We start from the raw sequence: 22,574 nt of genomic DNA, 5'->3' as shown, positions 1-22,574 counted from the left end.
GAAACCAAGCTCATGACTATGACTGTACAGCGTCAATAAGTTAATCTCGCCGGTTACTTTTTCCACCTAATAAAAGAGAGTTGTGTCGCCACTCGTCTAAGGAATTCATCGATTTTCAATCACGCCTTAGGCCTACATAGTGTAGCGTACATGTGCTTCCCGAAATAAGCGGCGCACGGATAGCCTAAAACTTTGTTTGTCGGTTTAGGCCTAATAAGCATACTTCAAATCGAACGATGGAATGTTCGTATCCAAAGACAGGATAGGGACTGTGGTTAAATGCTAATCTGAATGCAGACCCCTTGTGACAGTACCCAGTTCGTCAAGGTGCCTCGTTCTTTTTGTATTTCATGCATGTCTTCTGTATCTATGACAAAGGGAACGTACATTGTCGCACTTGTATCGCTAGAATTATATAGGACCGTGACGCGGTAGTGTAGTGAAGTGTACACTGAATTTTTTTCTTTTACTTGTAGTTTTTTTTTCTTTTCTTTCCGAATTTTCATTTCGTCACCTATAGGCTATGCAAAAATTTCCATGAGGCTATTGGGGAATTTGTTCCCGTCGAAGAGATAATGGCCTTGAGGACAGCCGTCTTTCTCCGGCACAGAAAGGAGCGATTGTTCGCCAGTTGCACAACACAGTGAAGGATAGAAAACTCAACGTGGATGGAAACGATGGTATCCTTTGAATTGAATCTGAATTTTCTATGTAACATTTAATAATTATATTACAGTTATTCCATCCATATGAAATGACTGGTAATGGTATATCATTTAATTCCGTCCACAGTAGCACGGCGAGAACTTTGACATTGTGTGTTTGTTTGTTATAGCAATTCCTCCACTTAATATGCGTTCGAAGTGGAGTGGTGTACTCGTACGCGTGGACACGTTTATGCTTTTTGTTCACAAAATTTCCTTGACAGATATATTAGTCACGTTTACTTCAATCTCAAAAGGGGCCCAAATGCGATGCTTCGTAAGTATCCTGATCAACTTAGTTGGTCTGACGTGAAAACTTTGGACGTGAGTGAACTTGGATGGCTTCCCCGAGGTCATCATGATCAGACTCAAAACCGACACAGCGCTAGCGATGCACCCCTAACTGACACGTCGACACTCGCGGCAGAATGGTTGTTTATCGACGATAACATCTCCTACGGTAGCCAGAGGGTCATACGGGAGTTGAAAGTGTATGAAGACTGGACATGGTCTCTTCATATTCTTAATAGAAAGGTATCTCAATGGAATGGTATACCAACCATTTTAAGTGGCGATAAATACGAACTCTTATCTCTGTTCATGATTGCTGCTAAATCCAAAGTTTGCCCAGGTTTTGAAGTGTGTTCCAGGAGAGAAACACGATCGACTCAGGGTGATGTTATCGGTAGAACAGAGACCTTACTGAAGAACATTAACAACACTGAAGTATCGTCGCTAATACACAGATCAACTGGGTGTCAGATGTTGTTATCCATACAACATGCAGAAATAACATGTAAACGTTGTGCCACACTGAAGAAAAACTGTGGGAAGGATCTCTTCGAGGGAGAAACGCCTACTGGGGTATCAAAATTCAAGAAGGAATCGATCATGAGTGAGCAAGAACTTAAGGACAAACTTTCTGAGGAAAGGAAACACAGGTTGAATGCACAAAAAAGGGAACAAAGGCTTCGTGAGACTGTAAAGAAAGAAATGATTCTATTCTCAAATAATGCTCATGAAGATTTTGTGACACTGTTCACATCAGCTCAAGAAACTGGAGCTTGTGGAAATAATCCTGACTTGTTATTACTTTGGGATGAACAAAAGAAAATGCTACAGACGAAAGGTGCAACTGGGAGGAGATGGCATCCTAAGTAAGTGTCAATCTTTTAGTCTTTATGTCAGTCTACGGCCCAAGTACAGTTTACACAGAATGGCTACCTAATTATAAACCCAACACAAAGTTCGTTTCGCACTTTTTATTAGCAAAATCCTGATAAAACAAAGTTAGCGTTAGGTACTTCATAGTTAGGTAGAAAAATGTTTGTTATAGGCATACAGATCAACTGACTTCAATTTTTGGAACAGGCATTTTGACATGTTTTCCACTCAAACAACCCCCTACTCCATGCTGGTACAGCTTTGACACCAGCCTATATTTGGTTGTCTGATTTGTATGAAAACACTAACAGTGTATCACTGTGTGGTATACAGGGATTGTCATATTTTATTTTACTTTTCAGCTGTTCATATATCATATGCAGTGTTTGCTGACATACAAAAATTGGACACAAGCCAGCAGAGCAGGGTTGTCAGAGCCCTGGAGGGTTTTTCTAAAGTATTATTTTACTCTGTTGTGTGATAGTAATGATTAGGAATACATTTTGCTTTATTTAATTTTCTGCTCACACCAAAATGTTAAAGTCAGAACATTAGTTTCATGAATTTTTTCCCCAGAATTATCCGGATGTGTCTGTCGATATGGATGAGAAGTCCTCGTGCGTATGAGGAATTAAAGAGAAGTGGGATGCTGATTTTACCATCGGGGAGACTTCTAAGTATGTATAAAAATTGCGTTGATCAGAATCCTGGATTAAATGATGCAGTACTTGAATGGATGGTACGGGAAGCTGACAATACATGTCTACCAATTGAAGGCAGAAATGGAGGAATAGTACTGGATGAAATGGCAATTCAGGTTTGATACCTTCCTAACATTTAGCATGGATAAATGTGCATTTTTTGTACTATAGTTGACTTCACCTCTAAGCATTTTTCTAAATGACTGACTGTGATACTCTGTACTACCATCTTATTACCTTGGCTACACTATCACAATAATCAGTCAGAAACAGAATAATTAGTCAGAAACAGTGGCACTTGGTGATCTTCATGTAACTGCCATACCTCACAACTTGTCGACTGTAAATGAGTTCTAATCCCTTATGTTTGCAGGCATTAGGACAATTAGCTATAATTTAATAAGAAAAACTCAATAATATTAATACAGTCTGTGCAGCCTGTGACTGTAGTTGAGTAACATGGTGAAGCAGAGTTATTCTAATCTGTTTTATTCGTACACTTTCTCTGTTGCAGGAAGATTTGCAAATAAAGTTTACTGCTGAAGGAGCAGAAGTGGTTGGACTTGTTTGTCTTGGAGATGAAAATGATGATATGCAGACGATAATATCAGGTAATTATTAATAAAAAGTGAGGCCAACTGTAACCCTAAAAGCACCATTAGCTGTATCAATTTGTAGTATTTTTATTGTAATAATTTTAAACCAAAAGTAACTAAGGAAACATTTAAGTCTGGCCACAGAAAGTTTCAATGCACTACCGTCAACACAGAACTTGGCTCTTAACACAAGAATCATTTTTGGCTGCCACCAGTCTTTACACATGTGTACAGGAGTTTGGTGACCTGCCACTGTTTGAAATGTAATTATTACTGAGGTACTTCGGCTGAATGACTTAGAATTAAATACATATCTTGAGAGATTGGATGGTGCTTTTGCATTATCAAAATACAGAAAAGATGCAGCTACTGGAGCTTTAATATGCCATGTCACTATATATTAGGACATTCACTTCTCTACATTTTTTAGGGCAAGAGGGGGCACATCCCCTCTCAAGCTCTCCCCTTGTTATCGGCGACATTTACTAGCCGCTTGATATTCTCTTTCAGCCTATTGTTAAAAAACTTACGAAAGCACTGAATATGTACATGGTTCTAGCTTGTTAATGATTTTGCTTTGACTTCTTGGGTTAAGTTAAAGGCAGAAGGGGGCAAAGCTATGCCTGCGTTCATTGTGTAAGTGGACATCGAACAGGCACACACTCCAGAAAAAGCCACTTTTTAGCTTTTCCAGCCTTAAAAACACAGATAGACTGCCAAGCGGTCAGCGCGAAGCTGCAACTGACCAAACTCAGTGGTTATATTCAAATTTTAACGTGTCTGGAAGAGGATTTTTTAGGAAATTTGAGTGTTGGTGGTGGGGAATCATGACCGTTGGCGATTTGAACCGACCGTAAATCAAACTCTTGTATAAACTCAGTTTGTGGGATAAACAAAAGGCACCAAAAGGTTGAGATCAGTTTGTGTAATTAATGTTATAGAAATCAAATTTCTTACTGGCTAAGTGTTTGACTGGGAGGAGAATCCCACTAATACGAGAACCTGGGATTGAAAATTGCGGCTTTAAGGTTAGAAATACAATGGTATTGAAAGTATAAACTCACACCCACTACGTAGGATTGAAAATTGCGGCTTTAAGGTTAGAAATACAATGGTATTGAAAGTATAAACTCAAATACACTACGTAGGTGTGTCCATCAATCAAATTAATAGAGTAAACATATTTCTTCGTAATTAATATGGTATATCTAATTCTGATAATGCATATCGGTTTACTTTTTTAGGAGAGGATACCACTGTCACAGCAACCCATGTGCTTCAAATGGTTTTCCTGGGTAATACATGATTCCAATTTCCAATTGCTCACTGGCGAACAAGGAAAGTGGATCCAGCTACTTTATATACAGAGTTTTGGAATGCTGTACATTGGCTGCAGAAAAGGGGTTTTCATGTAACCTTCTGTTGCTTGGACGGGAGACAGGCAAACTGTTCCTTTGTCCAACTACATTTTAAGGGGAAGGATCATGTGAAAGAGAAATTAACAACTCTAAACCTGTGCACTCATGAACCTATGGTTTTCTGCATGGATCCATGGGTAGGTGTCATTATTGATAAATAAAATGTCACTTTATAGATGCATTTTTGACATTATTTAACAACAGACCTGTGAGATATTGAAATACATTTTGTAGTGATACAAAAAATTCCTTTAATCAGCTAGAATATAAGTTTAAACCAACTTAAAGTTAGAAGTAGAGCAAGTTAATGATATTTTGGTCACAATGTCATTTAATGTTTCAGCACAACTTCAAAAAAATTCGAATGGAATTGAGAAAAGTTCGGAGACTGGCAGGTCGACACGGACCCTTCAGCAAGGCAATGGCAAAATTCTTTGGAAGTACTGGAAAGATGCCTTCAGATTTGACCAGGATAAACACAGTCTCCCTCTGCATCACAGGTTAACACCGGAACATTTTGATCTAGGCCCTGCACTCGGATGCGCAACCATTTGGCTGAGGATGTGTTGAATAGAGACATGTTATATTTAATGAAGGTAGGAATGCAAGACTAGTCTAGCCATACTGCATGTGATTTTCTATTGCACTATGTTTCAAACAGGCCGGGGGGGGGGGGGCTGCTGGCTGGCTCAGACATGCAATTGCAAATATTGTTCAAATTTGGCAAAAGGCTAATGTGTCGTGACATATAAGCAAACATTAATTTTGTCACATATAATTTCATTCTTTGAGCCCCAACTCAGACCCAGTATTGAATTTCTTTTAAATGTAGCACAAGGCCATTGTATCATGATGTTCATGTGGGCACCTATGTATTTAGGTCATGATATGATTCAAAATGGCTACCAGGCAGTCATTTTGTTTGATAATTTTCATCTGCAGAACCTTAAGTAATACAGCCATGAGCTACTGTAATTTTGTTCAAAGATGGTACAGGGTTATTGTGTCATGACATGTACACACTCATTATGTTTGTTTCAATATTTTGTAGCTTTGTTAAAATGACCACCAGGTGTCACTATGGTCACATTTTTTTCTTGTCAAAATGTAATACTTTGACACCCTGAATTAATTTCATCCAAACTGGTTAAAGGACCAATGTACTTGGACATGTATAATCATATGATTTCTTGACGCTTATCCACAATTGCTCTCCAGAAGTTTTGCAATAAGTACAATTTACAATTATCTGTAAAAAGTCATCTTTTTTTAACAATTAACACCAAGTACCAGAGATGTTAACAACATAGAACTAGTGTGAACTCTGTCATTATTGATGACTTGTTTCAAACAATATCATTAAAATAACACCAAACAATGCAGTTTGTGTCATATGTTTTGTAGTAATTTCACTAATCTCTTTGATTCTACAGGAGTTCAAGAAATACCGGGAGTGTGAGGGAGCAGCAGGCGCTGAATTGCAGGATTTAGATGCAGTTATTCTTTTGCTCAGCAATACCAGCAAGCTAATTGCAAATGTCAAGGATTGGAACCCACTCCTCTCAACACATGGCCAAAGACTGGTGGAAAATGACGAAATATTGGAATATTTCAGAAGATGGGAAAGGGGTGTCTATTCACTCTCTGGCTTGTCAGCTTCTGATAAGAACGAGATGCTACTCTCCGACAAGGCTAGATTCGACATTAGCTAAATGTTGTTAGGTGTAAGGGATATATGCAGTGCAAGTTTTTTCAAAATATCCTGGGTGTGGGATTGTTGCTGCAAGGGCAAACAGCAATTTGGTCGAGAATATCTTCTGCCAACAACGAGGTAAAAATGGCCAAAATAACAACCCTTCTTACTTGCAGTATGGCCCGGGTATCAATGCAATATGTTTGGGGCAATCAGCAAGTACCAGAAAATGTAATTCTGGAAAAGTAGAACAATTTTTTTTTTTAAGCCTTCCACTTTACAAGGGAAGAAAGAAAACAGAGAGAACATGATTGATGAGGAACTGTGTTTATTACTGTCTGACAGTAAATATAGAAAATTAAACAACTATTCTGGCATTGCATGGAATCTTACTTGTACTAGACAGTAACAAAAGGCTGTTTATTTTGTAAATAATAAAGAGGTGTTTTTACAGTTTCTGTGCGAAACCATGCCAAAGTCAGATTTAAATTTGTAAAAGTTACTTTTTTGCCATTTCAAAGTGCTGCTTTGCAACGTCCTGGACGGAGCTTATGGAAATACAAATGTAATATTACAGGTCTGATGAGCATCACTGCCTTTTTACTGTAGACCATAATGGTTGTAAATATGTTTTTTCCATGTGTTTTTAGGCTTTGAAATAATTAGTCAGTGTGACTCATCATTTTGTATTGATTAAAACAATTTGCAGTAGCTATGTAGACAATCACCTTAATCTTTACAGCAGTGACTGATCAGTTAACATGAGATGTAATACGTTGCATAGTTTCAGTCAACAGTAGGCAAATTTCTTTGCCGTGAAATACAAGAAATTATTTCCATGTACAAAACCTTTCGAAATTGCCCAATACTAAGTATTTACAGTAAACTGATGTATTGGTTTGGAGTCATTCAAGCATGAACAGTTAGATATTCTCTATACAGTGAGACTTGTCAAGGACACAGACATTTTCAAATATACAAAATCAATGTCAAAGTTTTCAAATTTCACTGTCCGCTCCATTATAATAATCAAAACGTGGTAACAATGTATGAAAATTGGTTGCAATAAATATTTTCAGTATCTCCTGCAAAATATTTTGGTGCTACAATGAAGACATCTATCAAACCTTGATTTCATAGCATTTTGATAAGTAGCAGTGTTCACCACAGCTTACAAAAACAGAGGGATGACCAGTTTACATAATAATGCATAATTTGCATATTCTTTTGTTGTAGAAATGTATTCCTGTGGAGAACCCTTAGTTATGGAGAGAAAAGAATTTTGACTAATTTTGACTAATAACCCAAAAATGAATTTTGTAACAAGTTGAACATATAAGAAAGATATCACCCTTCTATGCATTAAACTCAATTTTGAGAAAAAATGGACAAGTAGTTTCAGAGAATATTTCTTTACCAAATATGTAGAAAATTCTTCCCAAATTTGGTAAAACTCAAGATATCTTCACCATCTCACGATAAACATGGATCTCAAACAAACTTTAAAGAAATGATCGCTTTCATAACCTATATATTACCTTATTTTCTGTTACCTCATTTGGGCATGGATCCAGCAAGTTACCGCTACAAAACTGAACAGTGCAGTAGTGCCATGTGTTTGTACCCAGTGATTTAATTACACTCTATTCGGTTTTGGCATTCTTTCACAGGATTTGATTCTGTTCACTAAAATATCATTGAGTTTGTCCTTGCTGTATCGCTGAACGAACCGTAAATCATACAAGCCGAAAAAGGTTCTTATTTCATCTTTCGTGTACAAACGGGATGTGAAGTATTTTGGATTCTCTACAACTTTGGCATAGACTGCTGCATGTGAATTGCCTTTATTTTCGCTACAGTCTTCCTTGATTTTGTCGATGCACATCTTGGTTTTCTTTTCAGAAGACTTTTGATCCCGCTGCATCACCTTTCTTCTGTGGGCTTCAGTTTTCTTTAATTTAAGTGCGCATCTTTGCTGTTGTACAAACTGGGCAGCACCCATATTGACATAATGATGTATTATGTCTGCCAAAATCTCGCGTATGAGGACCAGACCTTCTGCGGTGAACTGTCCATCCCGAAAAAGACTAGCGTCTTCTGGTGGAGCCATTATTGAAATGAACTGTTCCCTTAAAGAAGTGTTCCTCAATAATTCACTACGAACCCAGATCAGTAGATTGGCTTTGTGAGTGTTGAAGTTGCTGTTGCTCATAAGCATTATGCGCTCCTTCTCCAGAGCAACATAAAATTCAAATGCTGCATCGGAGATGTGGAGGAGGCCTCCTCGCCGGTACTGTTTGTAGTCAGTTACTGACAGGGAATCTCTATGTTGTGTATGCTCATGTGCATAATGGGATGTCCAAATGAGACTTTCTACCATGGTCTTCTTCTCATAGTGTCTATGCAAGGAAGTGCGGACACTATGTTCCAAAGATGAGCTGTAAAGTGACAGGTAACGTTGGTAATTCTTCAGGCATTTTCGTGTTGCCCACCCTCCAATGTAGCGAATTTTAGTTTTCCCTGATTCTATTATGTCAGGTGTTTCAACAGTAGATAGGTTGATTTGCTTTTCTGCTTTCATGATGTCAGCAATTTCTTTTATCAGCAATTTGTTAATTTCCATTAACATGGTGGCCATACAGTCAATGTGGTTGGCTGTAAGGGGTACACCGCATACAGTTTCAAACTCCCTCTTCACAGATTCACTTGTCATGTGGAGGTGTAATTCTTCAAAATGCATGGTGAAGGTCTTTCTCTCATGAGAATCTGCCTTGTCAAGGGTTCCTTTACTGTTTTTCTTCATAATGGTGTATATTTTTCTCCACTGATTTTCAATGAAAGCTTTTACCTTCATCAACTTGCCTGGTTGTTGCAGGTCATGTAAAATAGTATTAACCTGATAAGCTGGTGACTCTGGATTTTTGGAGAATATGGAGTCGTCTGTCAGCGATGTCAGGAAAAACTTTAAATTGAAATGCAGTGGAGGGGATGAAAAGTAATTATCGCTTGTGTCAAGAATTTGGTGGTGTCCTCAGTGTCAGAGTGAACATTGCTGTCACTTGATAGCAGATTTTCTACACTGTTGGCCCAGTTGACTTCATCATCATTGACATCATGCCAGTCATCAGCATCATCAGCATCATCACCGGTGGTTAAATTGATTCTTCGATGGCTGGGAACATACTGGCTGCCAGTTTGGATGCTATCGATGAAAGCTAACACTTCGGGAGGTGGTGCTGTTACACTGCTACGGCTGAAACCTACGAGACGTAGACCTTGGAGTGTACGCACCCTGGACAGTGCAACATACAGATGCCCTGTGAAAAGTGAAAAAAATGATGATTTCTTCCAAGCAAAAACATAGTTCTAATAATTGTCAGGGGTTAATGAAATGTACTCCATGTTAAATTGATAGTAGCTATACCTTTGAACATCTAGTCCATTATCTATCCTCTACTTTCTTGAATAACAATTGTTATTGTTGATAAGTTTCTCTGAGGCAAGATCTTTTTTTTGACAAAGTTAAGCTCAATGAGCTGCACCCCAATAAAATTACTCAGTAAAGCTTCAAATGTCTCCAACATTTTTAGGTAGACTCTTAATTCTATCTTTTAATTGGCATCGCCTGCAACTATACCATGAAACATTTTTGTTGGTGGGGGGGGGGGGGGTTGCAAGAAACAAATTTTGAGCACCAAAGTTGATTTTTGTTGCCTTTACAAAATTCAACCAGACAACTTTTTTCAAAAAGTATTTTAAAGATTACAGAACAATTCCCAAAATTATTAAATTTTGCACCTAACTTTTGGCAGGAAAAATTACAGCACTCAAAGGGTGAAACTGATATCAGTATGAATGAAATTTCCTTCTTTTTTCAGAAACATGAAATGTTGCAATGAAAACAAAGAAATAATATCACTTGCAAGTTTATTGTTTCTATCAAGGTAAAGTGTCCAAAGACCGGTAACATCAAACACAATGATTCTACTTACCAGGAGCAAACACGTTTCTACAGTGTATTTCAGCTGCGTTTAAACTCAATCCCTGTGACTTATGTATAGTGAATGCCCACCCTAGCTTGAGGGGTATTTGAGTACGGGAACACACTTGACTCCCAATGCCACCAGCCTCAACTCTCCATGTTTTTCGGCCGACCCTAACATATTGATTGGCAGCTGGAAAACAGACCACTGGCAAGCCTTCTTCAAAACCAACTACCGTGCCTGTGGTTCCATTTCGTAACTTGCTGGAGCAGTTATAAATCAACATTACTGGTACACCAACTTTCAGATGCAACTTTTCTTCTGCAAGTACATGCTTGTTGATGACTGTTCTGCTGCCTGTATCAGTTGCCTTAAACGTGTGGATTTCACCTGGATGTTCCAGTAACTTACTCATATTGTGATGCCGAACATCAACATTGTGAGTGTATATTGTTGGAATGAATTCCATGTTGAAGTTCTGAGGATCAAGTTCATTTCTGTGATTTGAAAGGACCTGGATGGTTTTCTCGCTACACTTTCCATTAGAGATGTCTTCCAAAATGTCCACAAATTCATGATCTTCCTGACGGAAAACACAGGTCAAATACACACTGTGCTTAAATGTTAGTGACCACAGTTCGGAGTTGAAAGCATAATCACCGATGTCAGTTTTAGAAGGAACAGGTGGCAACTGTTTAAAGTCACCACAGGCAATCAATTGGACGCCACCGAATAATTCCTCATTCTCACGAACACTCTGCAAAATGCTATTGATAAGCTCCAACAGTTGACTGCTTATCATGGATATTTCATCAATGATGATAGCATCTATGTTGTTGATACGATGATGAATATCTGGGTTATTGTTGATGTTCGACAAAACTGTTGAAAGCGAATTGTTCTTGGTTCCGATGCCGAGAAAACTGTGTATTGTAAATGCATTGTCATACTGGCTAGCAGCTATGCCTGTTGCAGCAGTGACAACTGCTCTTCTTGGTAAGGCCCTTATGATCTTTTTCACCAGAGTTGTTTTTCCTGTACCAGCACTTCCACAGAAGAAAACATTTTTTCTTTCCACAGTCCACTTCAGTACTTTGATATAATCTGCTGTAAGTGTTTCCATCACTAAAACCTGTGGAACAACCAGAATACATTATGACAACATGTTAAAGAAATGAAGTCCTCAGCACAATAAATCTCCCAAATGATACAACTGAAAAATCAGCTTATTGAGCTTATTTCTCTATTAACCCTTTCACCACTATGTTATGTCCCAAATCCATTGTTTTCTATGGTAAAGTTGGACCTGTATACAGGGAACTGGGGGTGAAAGGGTTAAACAAGCAAGAGTTGTCTTTTTGTGAACAACTTCAGTACTATATTTTAATGTACCCAGTTCATTATTAGCTAATTGTATTATTTGAGAAAATATGAACTTATTGTGATGTAAATCACGGTTATGGGGTTTGGTATTTGTTCAAACACGTCGATCGCGTTCCAAAAACTGTGCAACATTGAGCGTGTTTCTGTGAGCCGCCATTACCTGAGGTGGGTAATTGCGTCCTAGAAGTGTTTTTGAACGCTACAGGGCCTTTAGCATTGTAGCTCTACTGGTGAGCGAGGTCGCAAAATACCAAACACCGACCGCCTCACAGTGCACCGTATAGCTACAATTTTGCAGCTAAGATACAAGTGCCTTATCAAACCGCGGACCGTGATTAACGATTGGACACAATGTACATTTGTGAATGTCAAACGATTCGCGCACGGGAAAATGAACTGAATCAGTTTTAATCGATTTTTTCAGACACTTTTGTCATACTCAAACCATAGATAGTGTGATTAAACATGGGCTTACCTTGGCTAGTACTGTCTATTGCGGTGGATGGCAGACAAAACCTTGGCAACACAATGCGATCGATCGAGCGAGAGAGAGAACTACGCTTCACAACACGAACTTTGACCCCAATCAAAAGCAGACTGGTCCCTGGGAAATATGTTTACAAGTTTGCCCACATCTAAACAACGTAAAGGTCAAAGGTTTCAACTTCCGACTTCCTGCTTTACGGACGTCCTCATGCCATGAGCCGCAGGCAAGGCACTGGTAGGGTTTGCACTGTTCGCGACCATATACACGCTTGAAATTAGAGTAGCTGGCTTTCCTCGGCCATCGAAATACATTGGCTGCAGTAGATTTTGGATAAATGGTCATGACCGGCTGCAATTTGGTAATTTCTGAAAACATTTCAGGAGAGCTTCTTACCTTCCAATTTTAGTAACCATTCCTATCTTTCGCGATGTTGACTAACCCGTAAAATCCCTGATAAGTCCACGGATTAGCATAATTAGTTGTGTTGACTAATTAATTACAGCATGTGTGTATGAGAGATATACGTCCATGTAATGGAGTGTAAAATAAATAAAGAGTCACAGAGGCTAGGTTAGGTTATATAACCATTTATTTTATTTACTCTGATCATTGAGAGCATGAAGAAAGAAGAGAAAATGATAGAGAAAACTGTGAAAAACTCAGTAATACTTAATGGGTCGCCTGTGGTAATATTAAACACTTTTGGGGCCACATACAATCAAAATCCATAATAAAATCGGTCCCAAATTCTGTACGGTATAATAACGTCTCTGCCTGTAACCCCAAGGATATTGCTGATTTGTTATTTCATTGAATAACTCTGAATTCAGTGACTATCTCGCTATGATTTATCCTCCAGAATTGGAGATTAAAGAAACTACAGAAACGGCCTCTACTGCTTCATATCTGGACATTTTACTTGAACTTGACTCTAATGGTCACTTTTCTTCTAGGATATATGAGAAGAGAGATGATTTCAACTTTAGTATAATCAATTTTCCACACCTAGTCAGTAATATTCCACTCTCACCTGCTTATGGGGTATACATTTCCCAGCTTATTCGATATGCAAGAGCATGCAGTTCGTATGGTGATTTTGCATAGCGACATGGCCATCTCTCTCACAAACTGTAAAATCAAGGTTACACCAGAGCAAGACTTGTCTCTACATTCAAACGCTTTTTTGGCAGGTATCGCACGCTGGTAGATAATTACAATATCTCTCTTCGACAAATGATCACTCATGGCATCGGTGACATGGGGCCTTAGTTAGTGACCACTACCTATCTGACTTACAGATTGATATATGGCGGGTGCCACTTGTGGGGCAGGATGCGCTTACTATTTTCGAAACACCTGATATCACTTCTTTGTCTTTTGGCTAGAGGTCTATATATCTTTCTTTCATGAATTTGACTTTGATTGTGTACCGTCTATTTACTGTCTGTTCTGTGCTGTTTTGGGTCTATGTTTACAACTATTGTCTCACGAATTCTGACCTAGTGTTATTGGATTATGGATTGGTATGAATGCGATTATTTTTTTTCCACAAGTTTTTTTTTATCAGATTTTAAGAAAGATAGTAAAACTGATATCTTCCCACATTTTGATGATGTCATTGACGATGTGTTATGTAATATTAACTCTTCTACAAACACCGTTCTCAAACATCTTAAATCACTTGACCCTAAAAAGGCCATTGGTGCTAATTATATATTGGGTATTTTGCTTAAAATGTGTGGAGAACAAACTTGCCTAGTACCCAATTTCTGTTATTTCTACTAAATCTGTCCAAAGTGGGAAATTTCCAAACCAGCTAAGTAGGGCAAACGTGGTTCAAATTTCTAGGAGTGGTACCAAATGTGATGTTACCAATTACAGACCTTTCTCTCTTCTTTCACTTCTAGGTAAGATTTTTGAGAAGGCTAATTTTGACGATATGTTCAATCATGTTAAACAGCATATTTCTAATTCACAACATGGTTTTATTAAGTGCAGATCAACCAAACTAATCTTTGTGTTATGTAGATCATTTTGCTGTTTGCTTTGATGAGAAAATACAAGTTGATAGTATTTAAACTGACTTTTTAAGCTTTAGATTAAGTCAATCATAGGCTTCTTGTATACAAACTTGAGCGACATGGATTTTCAGGTCAGTTACTTCAGTTGCTTAAATCCTACTTAACTGACCGCAAGCAGAGAGTAGTGGTTGGCAATCATTTTTCTGAATGGGGTGCAGTGTCTTCTGGTGTACCCCTGGGGTCATTACTTGGTCCTCTATTGTTTACTATTTACATAAATGATTTACCAAGTAGCTGTACTAATTCTAAATGTCTGTTATATGCAGATGATGCTAAAATTTTTAGACCCATACAAAATTTATCAGATTGTTTAAAATTTCAGGATGATATTAACAGATTTGAGGTTTTGTGTACTGTGATTTGAATGTTCAAAATGTTTGGCAATTTCTTTTACTAACAACAAATCTGTTATTGATTTTAATTATTGTATTTCAGAGTTTTTCATTAAAAGGGTAAACCAGGTCAAAGATTTGACTTGAATATCAAAGACTGGCTCGTACGTTCCAGTTTACCTAATCGTGACTGTGCAACTGGAACGTCATTATGTGGCCGTCGAGTGTGTAACACCTGCCAGCATACTTTTACTACCAATTTCATACAGGCCCGGGTGGTAGAGTCAATGTTTCAGGCGTGTTCACATGCACGTTGGCTAATATCATTTACTGCATCAAATACAAATGCTGCAACATGTTATTTATTGGCGAAACAAAGCATTGCCTGGGTGATCGCTTTAGTGAACACCTTCGCACCATGACCGACAACAAGCTTGCATACCAGGTGGCTAAACATTTCTGTACACCACTCCACAATGGTCGGTCTGACATGGCAGTGTTTGCTAATATTTCCAACTCCGACTCTACCGGCCATAAACTCGAACAGGCCACAATTTTTAAAATTGGCACTCTTGCGCCAGCCGGAATGCGTTTGATCGTTCTGTCGCCTGATTGGTTGTTTTCATTTCTTGTGTCTCCATGTGCTCCAGCGAGTTTTAGTACTGACGAAGGGTTGCACCCGGAACATCTGTGTTGTTAGTGTCTGCAATTTGCAAGTGTTTTATTTCCTGCTAGTCGGTCAGTATTTTACTATATTTGTTTTAACTATTGTCGTTTTTATCATCTGTCTTTTAACAAGTATTGTATCTCCTGCTGGTTGGCACATATCAGAATCCACCGACTATTTTCTCAAACAAATTGTGCAGAAATAACCAACATGCATCGACAATAAAAGTTTCGGCTAATGCGACATTGGAAACACTACGCATTGTGTAAATGTACATTGCTGTAGTACACCACATAATGTAGCGATGGAATCAGTCGGCAGAACATTAAATCAGGACAGATCATCATTATTACATAATCAATTATTCAACGACAAAATACATGATTGCTATACTGAAAATAATCTTTAAAAAAATAGCGCGTTAGACTTCAAAAATGAGTTTTTCAGTCAGATATCACTGGACAAAATGCTTGATATGCGCTTAGCATATTTACGTATATTTACGTTTATGGAACACAATATTAACGTATTGTATATGGAACATTCCAATACGTTGATATGCTTAGTGTATATCTATGCAGATCATGAGTATACGTAACGCAGATCTTTGCACACAAAAGTGTACACTGTAGTTTTGCATTTTATTAGTATACGTACTGTATATTTAACGTATTTGACACATATCTGTATATATTGTTGCATATCAAGCATTTTACCAAGTGTATGTGGGTGCAGTATGGGATCTCAAGCTTCACCAGAAATACCCGAAATTACATTTCACAAAACAACATGAGAATAATTCAGCATGCGACGCTCAGAACAAATATATCTCTCTGAGTGAGATTCACAGATGATGCATGATTTTCATTGAAAAGATTTCAGTGTGGCCGTACTGAAAAAGATCCGTAGTAAAAGCACCATCTGAAGAGACACTGAAGAACTCAAAATCATAGAATATTTCGACTATGTCAAAGAAGGACAAATAACAATGTTGGCTGTGTTTTGCCCCAGTTGTTCCTAGCATTGTCCTCACTCAACAGTGTTTTCACACCTTTGCTCAAACTCTTTGTTTCACTTTGACGCCTCCCTTTGGCATTGTCCATTACCCACAATGCATTTGGCCTTTTGCTTCTTTGTCAATTCTGCAAGTACATCTGATGAGGAGACTTTGTCTCCGAAAGCTAATGTTACAGTAAAACAGTTGATCAACAGTGTGCTACCCTCAACAATATTGGTATCTACATCAAAAGTAATGATAAATTTACCCTGTGTAGGAAAGTCACCACTCTGCACACCAGCTAAATCAAAAGGAGTGCCACGATAACGCTCTGTAGAAAGGTCATCACTCAAAACACAAACTACATCAAAAGTAATGCCATATTCACCCTCTGTAGAAAGGTCACCACTCAACACACCAACTACATCAAAAGTAATGCCATATTTACCTACGTACCTTGGTGGGCTTTGTGGGTGAACAGCTTTGGATGTTCATGAGAGTGCTTTTATTCTACAGAGTGAATAGGCTGACAGTAAGATGAGAATATTAGGCAAAAATAGTATCCCAAAGTCTCTTCAGAAAAACTGAAAAGTCTTTGGCTTCAGCATTGATCTATATTGGTACAGCCTGCGGAGAGCACACAGACATATCCTCAAGGCAAACCCTGGCAAAAGGCTAATGTGCGAGCTACTATACTGTACTGTCCTTGGTTTTGTACTTTTTGAAAAGGATGGACTTCATAGATGTGTTCCAAGACCAGAAGAAAGTGAAGAGCAATACTAAAGCTCATATATGACACAGAGAGGAGGTACATATTTCAAGCGCAAAGAGATTTGCATTAAAAGCTATTAATCTTTGCGGTCCTGACACAGCTTTTGTGGCCCAAGATCGTAAGGGTCCGAGCGTGCGAGGGCCAGTAACCATACGATCAAGGGCCGCAAAAAGCAATATCAGGACCATAAAGGTTATATCATATAGCGTACGGATGATAAATGTGTAATGTACAGAATATTCAACATCGTTTAGGCGATACAAATTGCGTGCAATATCAAAATTCTTTGTCATTTGTGTCAATTTTTCTAAAACACAAAGCAATGCGCGTACTAGTACGTGACCAAGAGTGATCCAGGCTGAAATCGAGGTGTAAGAAGGACAAAAACGTGAAAGGTATATGCAGCAGGTGAAGGTGAAGCAGCGACACTGACATCGGCTTATGTTTCTAAATTCTAGTGAAATCCTGTGTATACTAAGTGCGTGCCTGTTCAGTATAAATTACAATAAACTGACATCACGTTTTTGTCCTTCTTACACCTCGATTTCAGCCTGGATCACTCTTGGTCACGTACTAGTACGCGCATTGCTTTGTGTTTTAGAAAAATTGACACAAATGAAAAGAATTTTGATATTGCACGCAATTTGTATCGCCTAAACGATGTTGAATATTCTGTACATTACACATTTATCATCCGTACGCTATATGATATAACCTTTATGGTCCTGATATTGCTTTTTACGGCCCTTGATCGTATGGCGTACGGGCCCTCGCACGCTCGGACCCTTACGATCTTGGGCCACAAAAGCTGTGTCAGGACCGCAAAGATTAATAGCTTTTAATGCAAATCTCTTTGCGCTTGAAATATGTACCTCCTCTCTGTGTCATATATGAGCTTTAGTATTGCTCTTCACTTTCTTCTGGTCTTGGAACACATCTATGAAGTCCATCCTTTTCAAAAAGTACAAAACCAAGGACAGTACAGTATAGTAGCTCGCACATTAGCCTTTTGCCAGGGTTTGCCTTGAGGATATGTCTGTTTGCTCTCCGCAGGCTGCACCATTGTAGATCAATGCAGAAGCCCAAGACTCCTCTGTGTTTCTGAAGAAACTTTGGAATATTCTTTTTGCCTAATATCCTCATCTTACTGTCAGCCTATTCACTCTGTAGAATAAAAGCACTCTCATGAACATCCAAAGCTGTTCACCCACAAAGCCCACCAAGGTACGTAGGTAAATATGGCATTACTTTTGATGTAGTTGGTGTGTTGAGTGGTGACCTTTCTACAGAGGGTGAATATGGCATTACTTTTGATGTAGTTTGTGTTTTGAGTGATGACCTTTCTACAGAGCGTTATCGTGGCACTCCTTTTGATTTAGCTGGTGTGCAGAGTGGTGACTTTCCTACACAGGGTAAATTTATCATTACTTTTGATGTAGATACCAATATTGTTGAGGGTAGCACACTGTTGATCAACTGTTTTACTGTAACATTAGCTTTCGGAGACAACAGTCTCCTTCATCAGATGTACTTGCAGAATGGACAAAGGAGCAAAAGGCCAAATGCATTGTGGGTAATGGACAATGCCAAAGGGAGGTGTCAAAGTGAAACAAAGAGTTTGAGCAAAGGTGTGAAAACACTGTTGAGTGAGGACAATGGTAGGAACAACTGGGGCAAATCACAGCCAACATTGTTATTTGTCCTTCTTTGACATAGTCGAAATACTCTATGATTTTGAGTTCTTCAGTGTCTCTTCAGATGGTGCTTTTACTACGGATCTTTTTCAGTACGGCCACACTGAAATCTTTTCAATGAAAATCATGCATCATCTGTGAATCTCACTCAGAGAGATATATTTGTTCTGAGCGTCGCATGCTGAATTATTCTCATATTGTTTTGTGAAATGTAATTTCGGGTATTTCTGGTGAAGCTTGAGATCCCATACTGCACCCACATACACTTGGTAAAATGCTTGATATGCAACAATATATACAGATATGTGTCAAATACGTTAAATATACAGTACGTATACTAATAAAATGCAAAACTACAGTGTACACTTTTGTGTGCAAAGATCTGCGTTACGTATACTCATGATCTGCATAGATATACACTACGCATATCAACGTATTGGAATGTTCCATATACAATACGTTAATATTGTGTTCCATAAACGTTAATATATGTAAATATGCTAAGCGCATATCATGCATTTGGTCCAGTGATATCTGACTGAAAAACTCATTTTTGAAGTCTAACGCGCTATTTAGTTAAAGATTATTTTCAGTATAGCAATCATGTATTTTGTCGTTGAATAATTGATTATGTAATAATGATGATCTGTCCTGATTTAATGTTCTGCCGACTGATTCCATCGCTACATTATGTGGTGTACTACAGCAATGTACATTTACACAATGCGTAGTGTTTCCAATGTCGCATTAGCCGAAACTTTTATTGTCGATGCATGTTGGTTATTTCTGCACAATTTGTTTGAGAAAATAGTCGGTGGATTCTGATATGTGCCAACCAGCAGGAGATACAATACTTGTTAAAAGACAGATGATAAAAACGACAATAGTTAAAACAAATATAGTAAATACTGACCGACTAGCAGGAAATAAAACACTTGCAAATTGCAGACACTAAAAACACAGATGTTCCGGGTGCAACCCTTCGTCAGTACTAAAACTCGCTGGAGCACATGGAGACACAAGAAATGAAACAACCAATCAGGCGACAGAACGATCAAACGCATTCCGGCTGGCGCAAGAGTGCCAATTTTAAAAATTGTGGCCTGTTCGAGTTTATGGCCGGTAGAGTCGGAGTTGGAAATAATAGCAAACACTGCCATGTCAGACCGACCACGGTGGGGTGGTGTACAGAAATGTTTAGCCACCGGGTATGCAAGCTTGTTGTCGGTCATGGTGCGAAGGTGTTCACTAAAGCGATCACCCAGGCAATGCTTTGTTTCGCCAATAAATAACATGTTGCAGCATTTGCATTTGATGCAGTAAATGATATTAGCCAACGTGCATGTGAACACGCTGAAGCATTGACTCTACCACCCGGGCCCTGAATGAAATTGGTCGTAAAAGTATGCGGGCAGGTGTTACACACTCGACGGCCACATGATGACGTTCCAGTTGCGCAGTCACGATTAGGTAAACTGGAACGTACGAGCCAGTCTTTGATATTCAAGTCAATCTTTGACCTGGTTTACCCTTTTAATGAAAGACTCTGCAATACAATAATTAAAATCAATAACAGATTTGTTGTTAGTAAAAGAAATTGCCAAACATTTTTGAACATTCAAATCACAGTACACAAAACCTCAAATCTGTTAATATCATCTTAAAAGTTTACACAATCTGATAAATTCTGTATGGGTCAAACATTTTAGCATCATCTGCATATAACAAACGTTTAGAATTAGTACAACTACTTGGTAAATCATTTATGTACATGGTAAACAACAAAGGACCAAGCAATGACCCCTGGGGTACACCAGAGACACTGCAACCCATTCAGAAAAATGATTGCCAACCACTACTCTCTGCTTGCGGTCAGTTAAGTAGGATTTAAGCAACTGAAGTAACTGACCTGAAAATCCGTGTCGCTCAAGTTTGTATACAAGAAGCCTATGATTGACTTAATCTAAAGCTTTAAAAAGTCAGTTTAAATACTATCAACTTGTATTTTCTCATCAAAGCAAACAGCAAAATGATCTACATAACACAAAGATTAGTTTGGTTGATCTGCACTTAATAAAACCATGTTGTGAATTAGAAATATGCTGTTTAACATGATTGAACATATCGTCAAAATTAGCCTTCTCAAAAATCTTACCTAGAAGTGAAAGAAGAGAGAGAGGTCTGTAATTGGTAACATCACATTTGGTACCACTCCTAGAAATTTGAACCACGTTTGCCCTACTTAGCTGGTTTGGAAATTTCCCACTTTGGACAGATTTAGTAGAAATAACAGAAATTGGGTACTAGGCAAGTTTGTTCTCCACACATTTTAAGAAACATACCCGAGATATAATCAGGACCAATAGCCTTATTAGGGTCAAGTGACTTAAGATGTTTGAGAACGGTGTTTGTAGACATATTAATATCACATAACACCTCGTCAGTGACATCATCAAAACGTTGGAAGATATCACTTTGACTATCTTTCTTAAATCTGATAAAAAAAAACTTGTGAAAAAAAATAATCGCATTCATACCAATCCATAATCCAATAACACTAGGTCAGAATTCGTGAGACAATAGTTGTAAACATAGACCCAAAACAGCACAGAACAGACAGTAAATAGACGGTACACAATCAAAGTCAAATTCATGAAAGAAAGATATATAGACCTCTAGCCAAAAGACAAAGAAGTGATATCAGGTGTTTCGAAAATAGTAAGCGCATCCTGCCCACAAATGGCACCCGCCATATATCAATCTGTAAGTCAGATAGGTAGTGGTCACTAACTAAGGCCCCATGTCACCGATGCCATGAGTGATCATTTGTCGAAGAGAGATATTGTAATTATCTACCAGCGTGCGATACCTGCCAAAAAAGCATTTGAATGTAGAGACAAGTCTTGCTCTGGTGTAACCTTGATTTAACAGTTTGTGAGAGAGATGGCCATGTCGCTATGCAAAATCACCATATGAACTGCATGCTCTTGCATATCGAATAAGCTGGGAAATGTATACCCCATAAGCAGGTGAGAGTGGAATATTACTGACTAGGTGTGGAAAATTGATTATACTAAAGTTGAAATCATCTCTCTTCTCATATAGCCTAGAAGAAAAGTGACCATTAGAGTCAAGTTCAAGTAAAATGTCCAGATATGAAGCAGTAGAGGCCGTTTCTGTAGTTTCTTTAATCTCCAATTCTGGAGGATAAATCATAGCGAGATAGTCACTGAATTCAGAGTTATTCAATGAAATAACAAATCAGCGAGTCCTTTGGCTTACACGAATAGACGTTATTATACCGTACAGAATTTGGGACCGATTTTATTATGGATTTTGATTGTATGTGGCCCCAAAAGTGTTTAATATTATTTGAATGTCATGCTCGATATTGGCATTGTAATCTTTGTACTTTCTCGTTCTTGCCTTCTTAAATTTAGCATGTGTTTCAGTAAAGTTGGCATACGAGTCAACATCTCTCTTGTAATTGCGATGGAGAGCTTCCGTCTCTCTTAATAAACAAATGAGATCTTCATCAAATCAAGGAGGAACACAGTCGTTTATGTCAGAAAACAACAGATCATAAAAATATCAATAATATCAATACACTCATCAATCTCAGCTGTGTCTGCTATAATACTCCATGGTATACAGGAAAGTGTTTGATTTAAATGATCAAAATCTGTTTTTTTGTAATTATATATAACTCTGTTTGATTTCAGTGGTACACTAGTAGTATTAGTTACAAACACTTACAATAGCCTTTTGAGCTGAGTTTACTACTGGATCAATACACAACACGATTGGAACTAATTTGGGATAATTGGATGGTGAAGTGAGGTCGTTTAAATCTGTAAATATAGGCTCATCTTCTACATCTGTTCATCTTCTAAATGTTACAG

The 22,574-nt window shown here is 38.2% G+C and overlaps 2 protein-coding genes and 1 long non-coding RNA gene across 3 annotated transcripts in view; 1 reads left to right on the top strand and 2 right to left on the bottom strand.

Moving 5' to 3' along the window:
* LOC139151753 (uncharacterized) overlaps positions 1-22,574 on the bottom strand; it is a 69,453-nt gene that overhangs the window by 12,552 nt on the left and 34,327 nt on the right. The window lies entirely within an intron of this gene.
* LOC139146820 (uncharacterized) lies at positions 863-4,527 on the top strand. Its single transcript, XM_070717785.1, has 4 exons — positions 863-1,861; positions 2,445-2,685; positions 3,084-3,180; positions 4,410-4,527. The coding sequence occupies exons 1-4, from the start codon at positions 975-977 to the stop codon at positions 4,469-4,471; spliced, it is 1,287 nt and encodes a 428-aa protein (XP_070573886.1). The 5' UTR covers positions 863-974; the 3' UTR covers positions 4,472-4,527.
* LOC139151745 (ATP-dependent DNA helicase PIF1-like) lies at positions 9,241-11,387 on the bottom strand. The gene is made up of 2 exons (XM_070724723.1): positions 10,269-11,387; positions 9,241-9,593 (listed from the first exon to the last, which is right to left on the bottom strand). Exons 1-2 carry the CDS (start codon positions 11,380-11,382, stop codon positions 9,241-9,243), a joined length of 1,467 nt encoding a protein of 488 aa, XP_070580824.1. The 5' UTR covers positions 11,383-11,387.

This window comes from Ptychodera flava, chromosome 2 (assembly GCF_041260155.1).
Source record: "Ptychodera flava strain L36383 chromosome 2, AS_Pfla_20210202, whole genome shotgun sequence".
Taxonomy (NCBI): domain Eukaryota; kingdom Metazoa; phylum Hemichordata; class Enteropneusta; family Ptychoderidae; genus Ptychodera; species Ptychodera flava.
Note: the sequence above shows the minus strand (reverse complement) of the source record. Positions and strands in the feature narration are given on the sequence as shown.

Coding starts and splice junctions, on each gene's coding strand:
- LOC139151745 (XM_070724723.1), bottom strand. CDS start 11,382: ATGGAAACACTTACAGCAGATTATATCAAAGTACTGAAGTGGACTGTG. Junction 9,594..10,268: donor TAGAAACGTGTTTGCTCCTG/GTAAGTAGAATC, acceptor CACTTTTCACAG/GGCATCTGTATGTTGCACTG.
- LOC139146820 (XM_070717785.1), top strand. CDS start 975: ATGCTTCGTAAGTATCCTGATCAACTTAGTTGGTCTGACGTGAAAACT. Junction 1,862..2,444: donor GGGAGGAGATGGCATCCTAA/GTAAGTGTCAAT, acceptor TTTTTTCCCCAG/AATTATCCGGATGTGTCTGT. Junction 2,686..3,083: donor TGGATGAAATGGCAATTCAG/GTTTGATACCTT, acceptor TCTCTGTTGCAG/GAAGATTTGCAAATAAAGTT.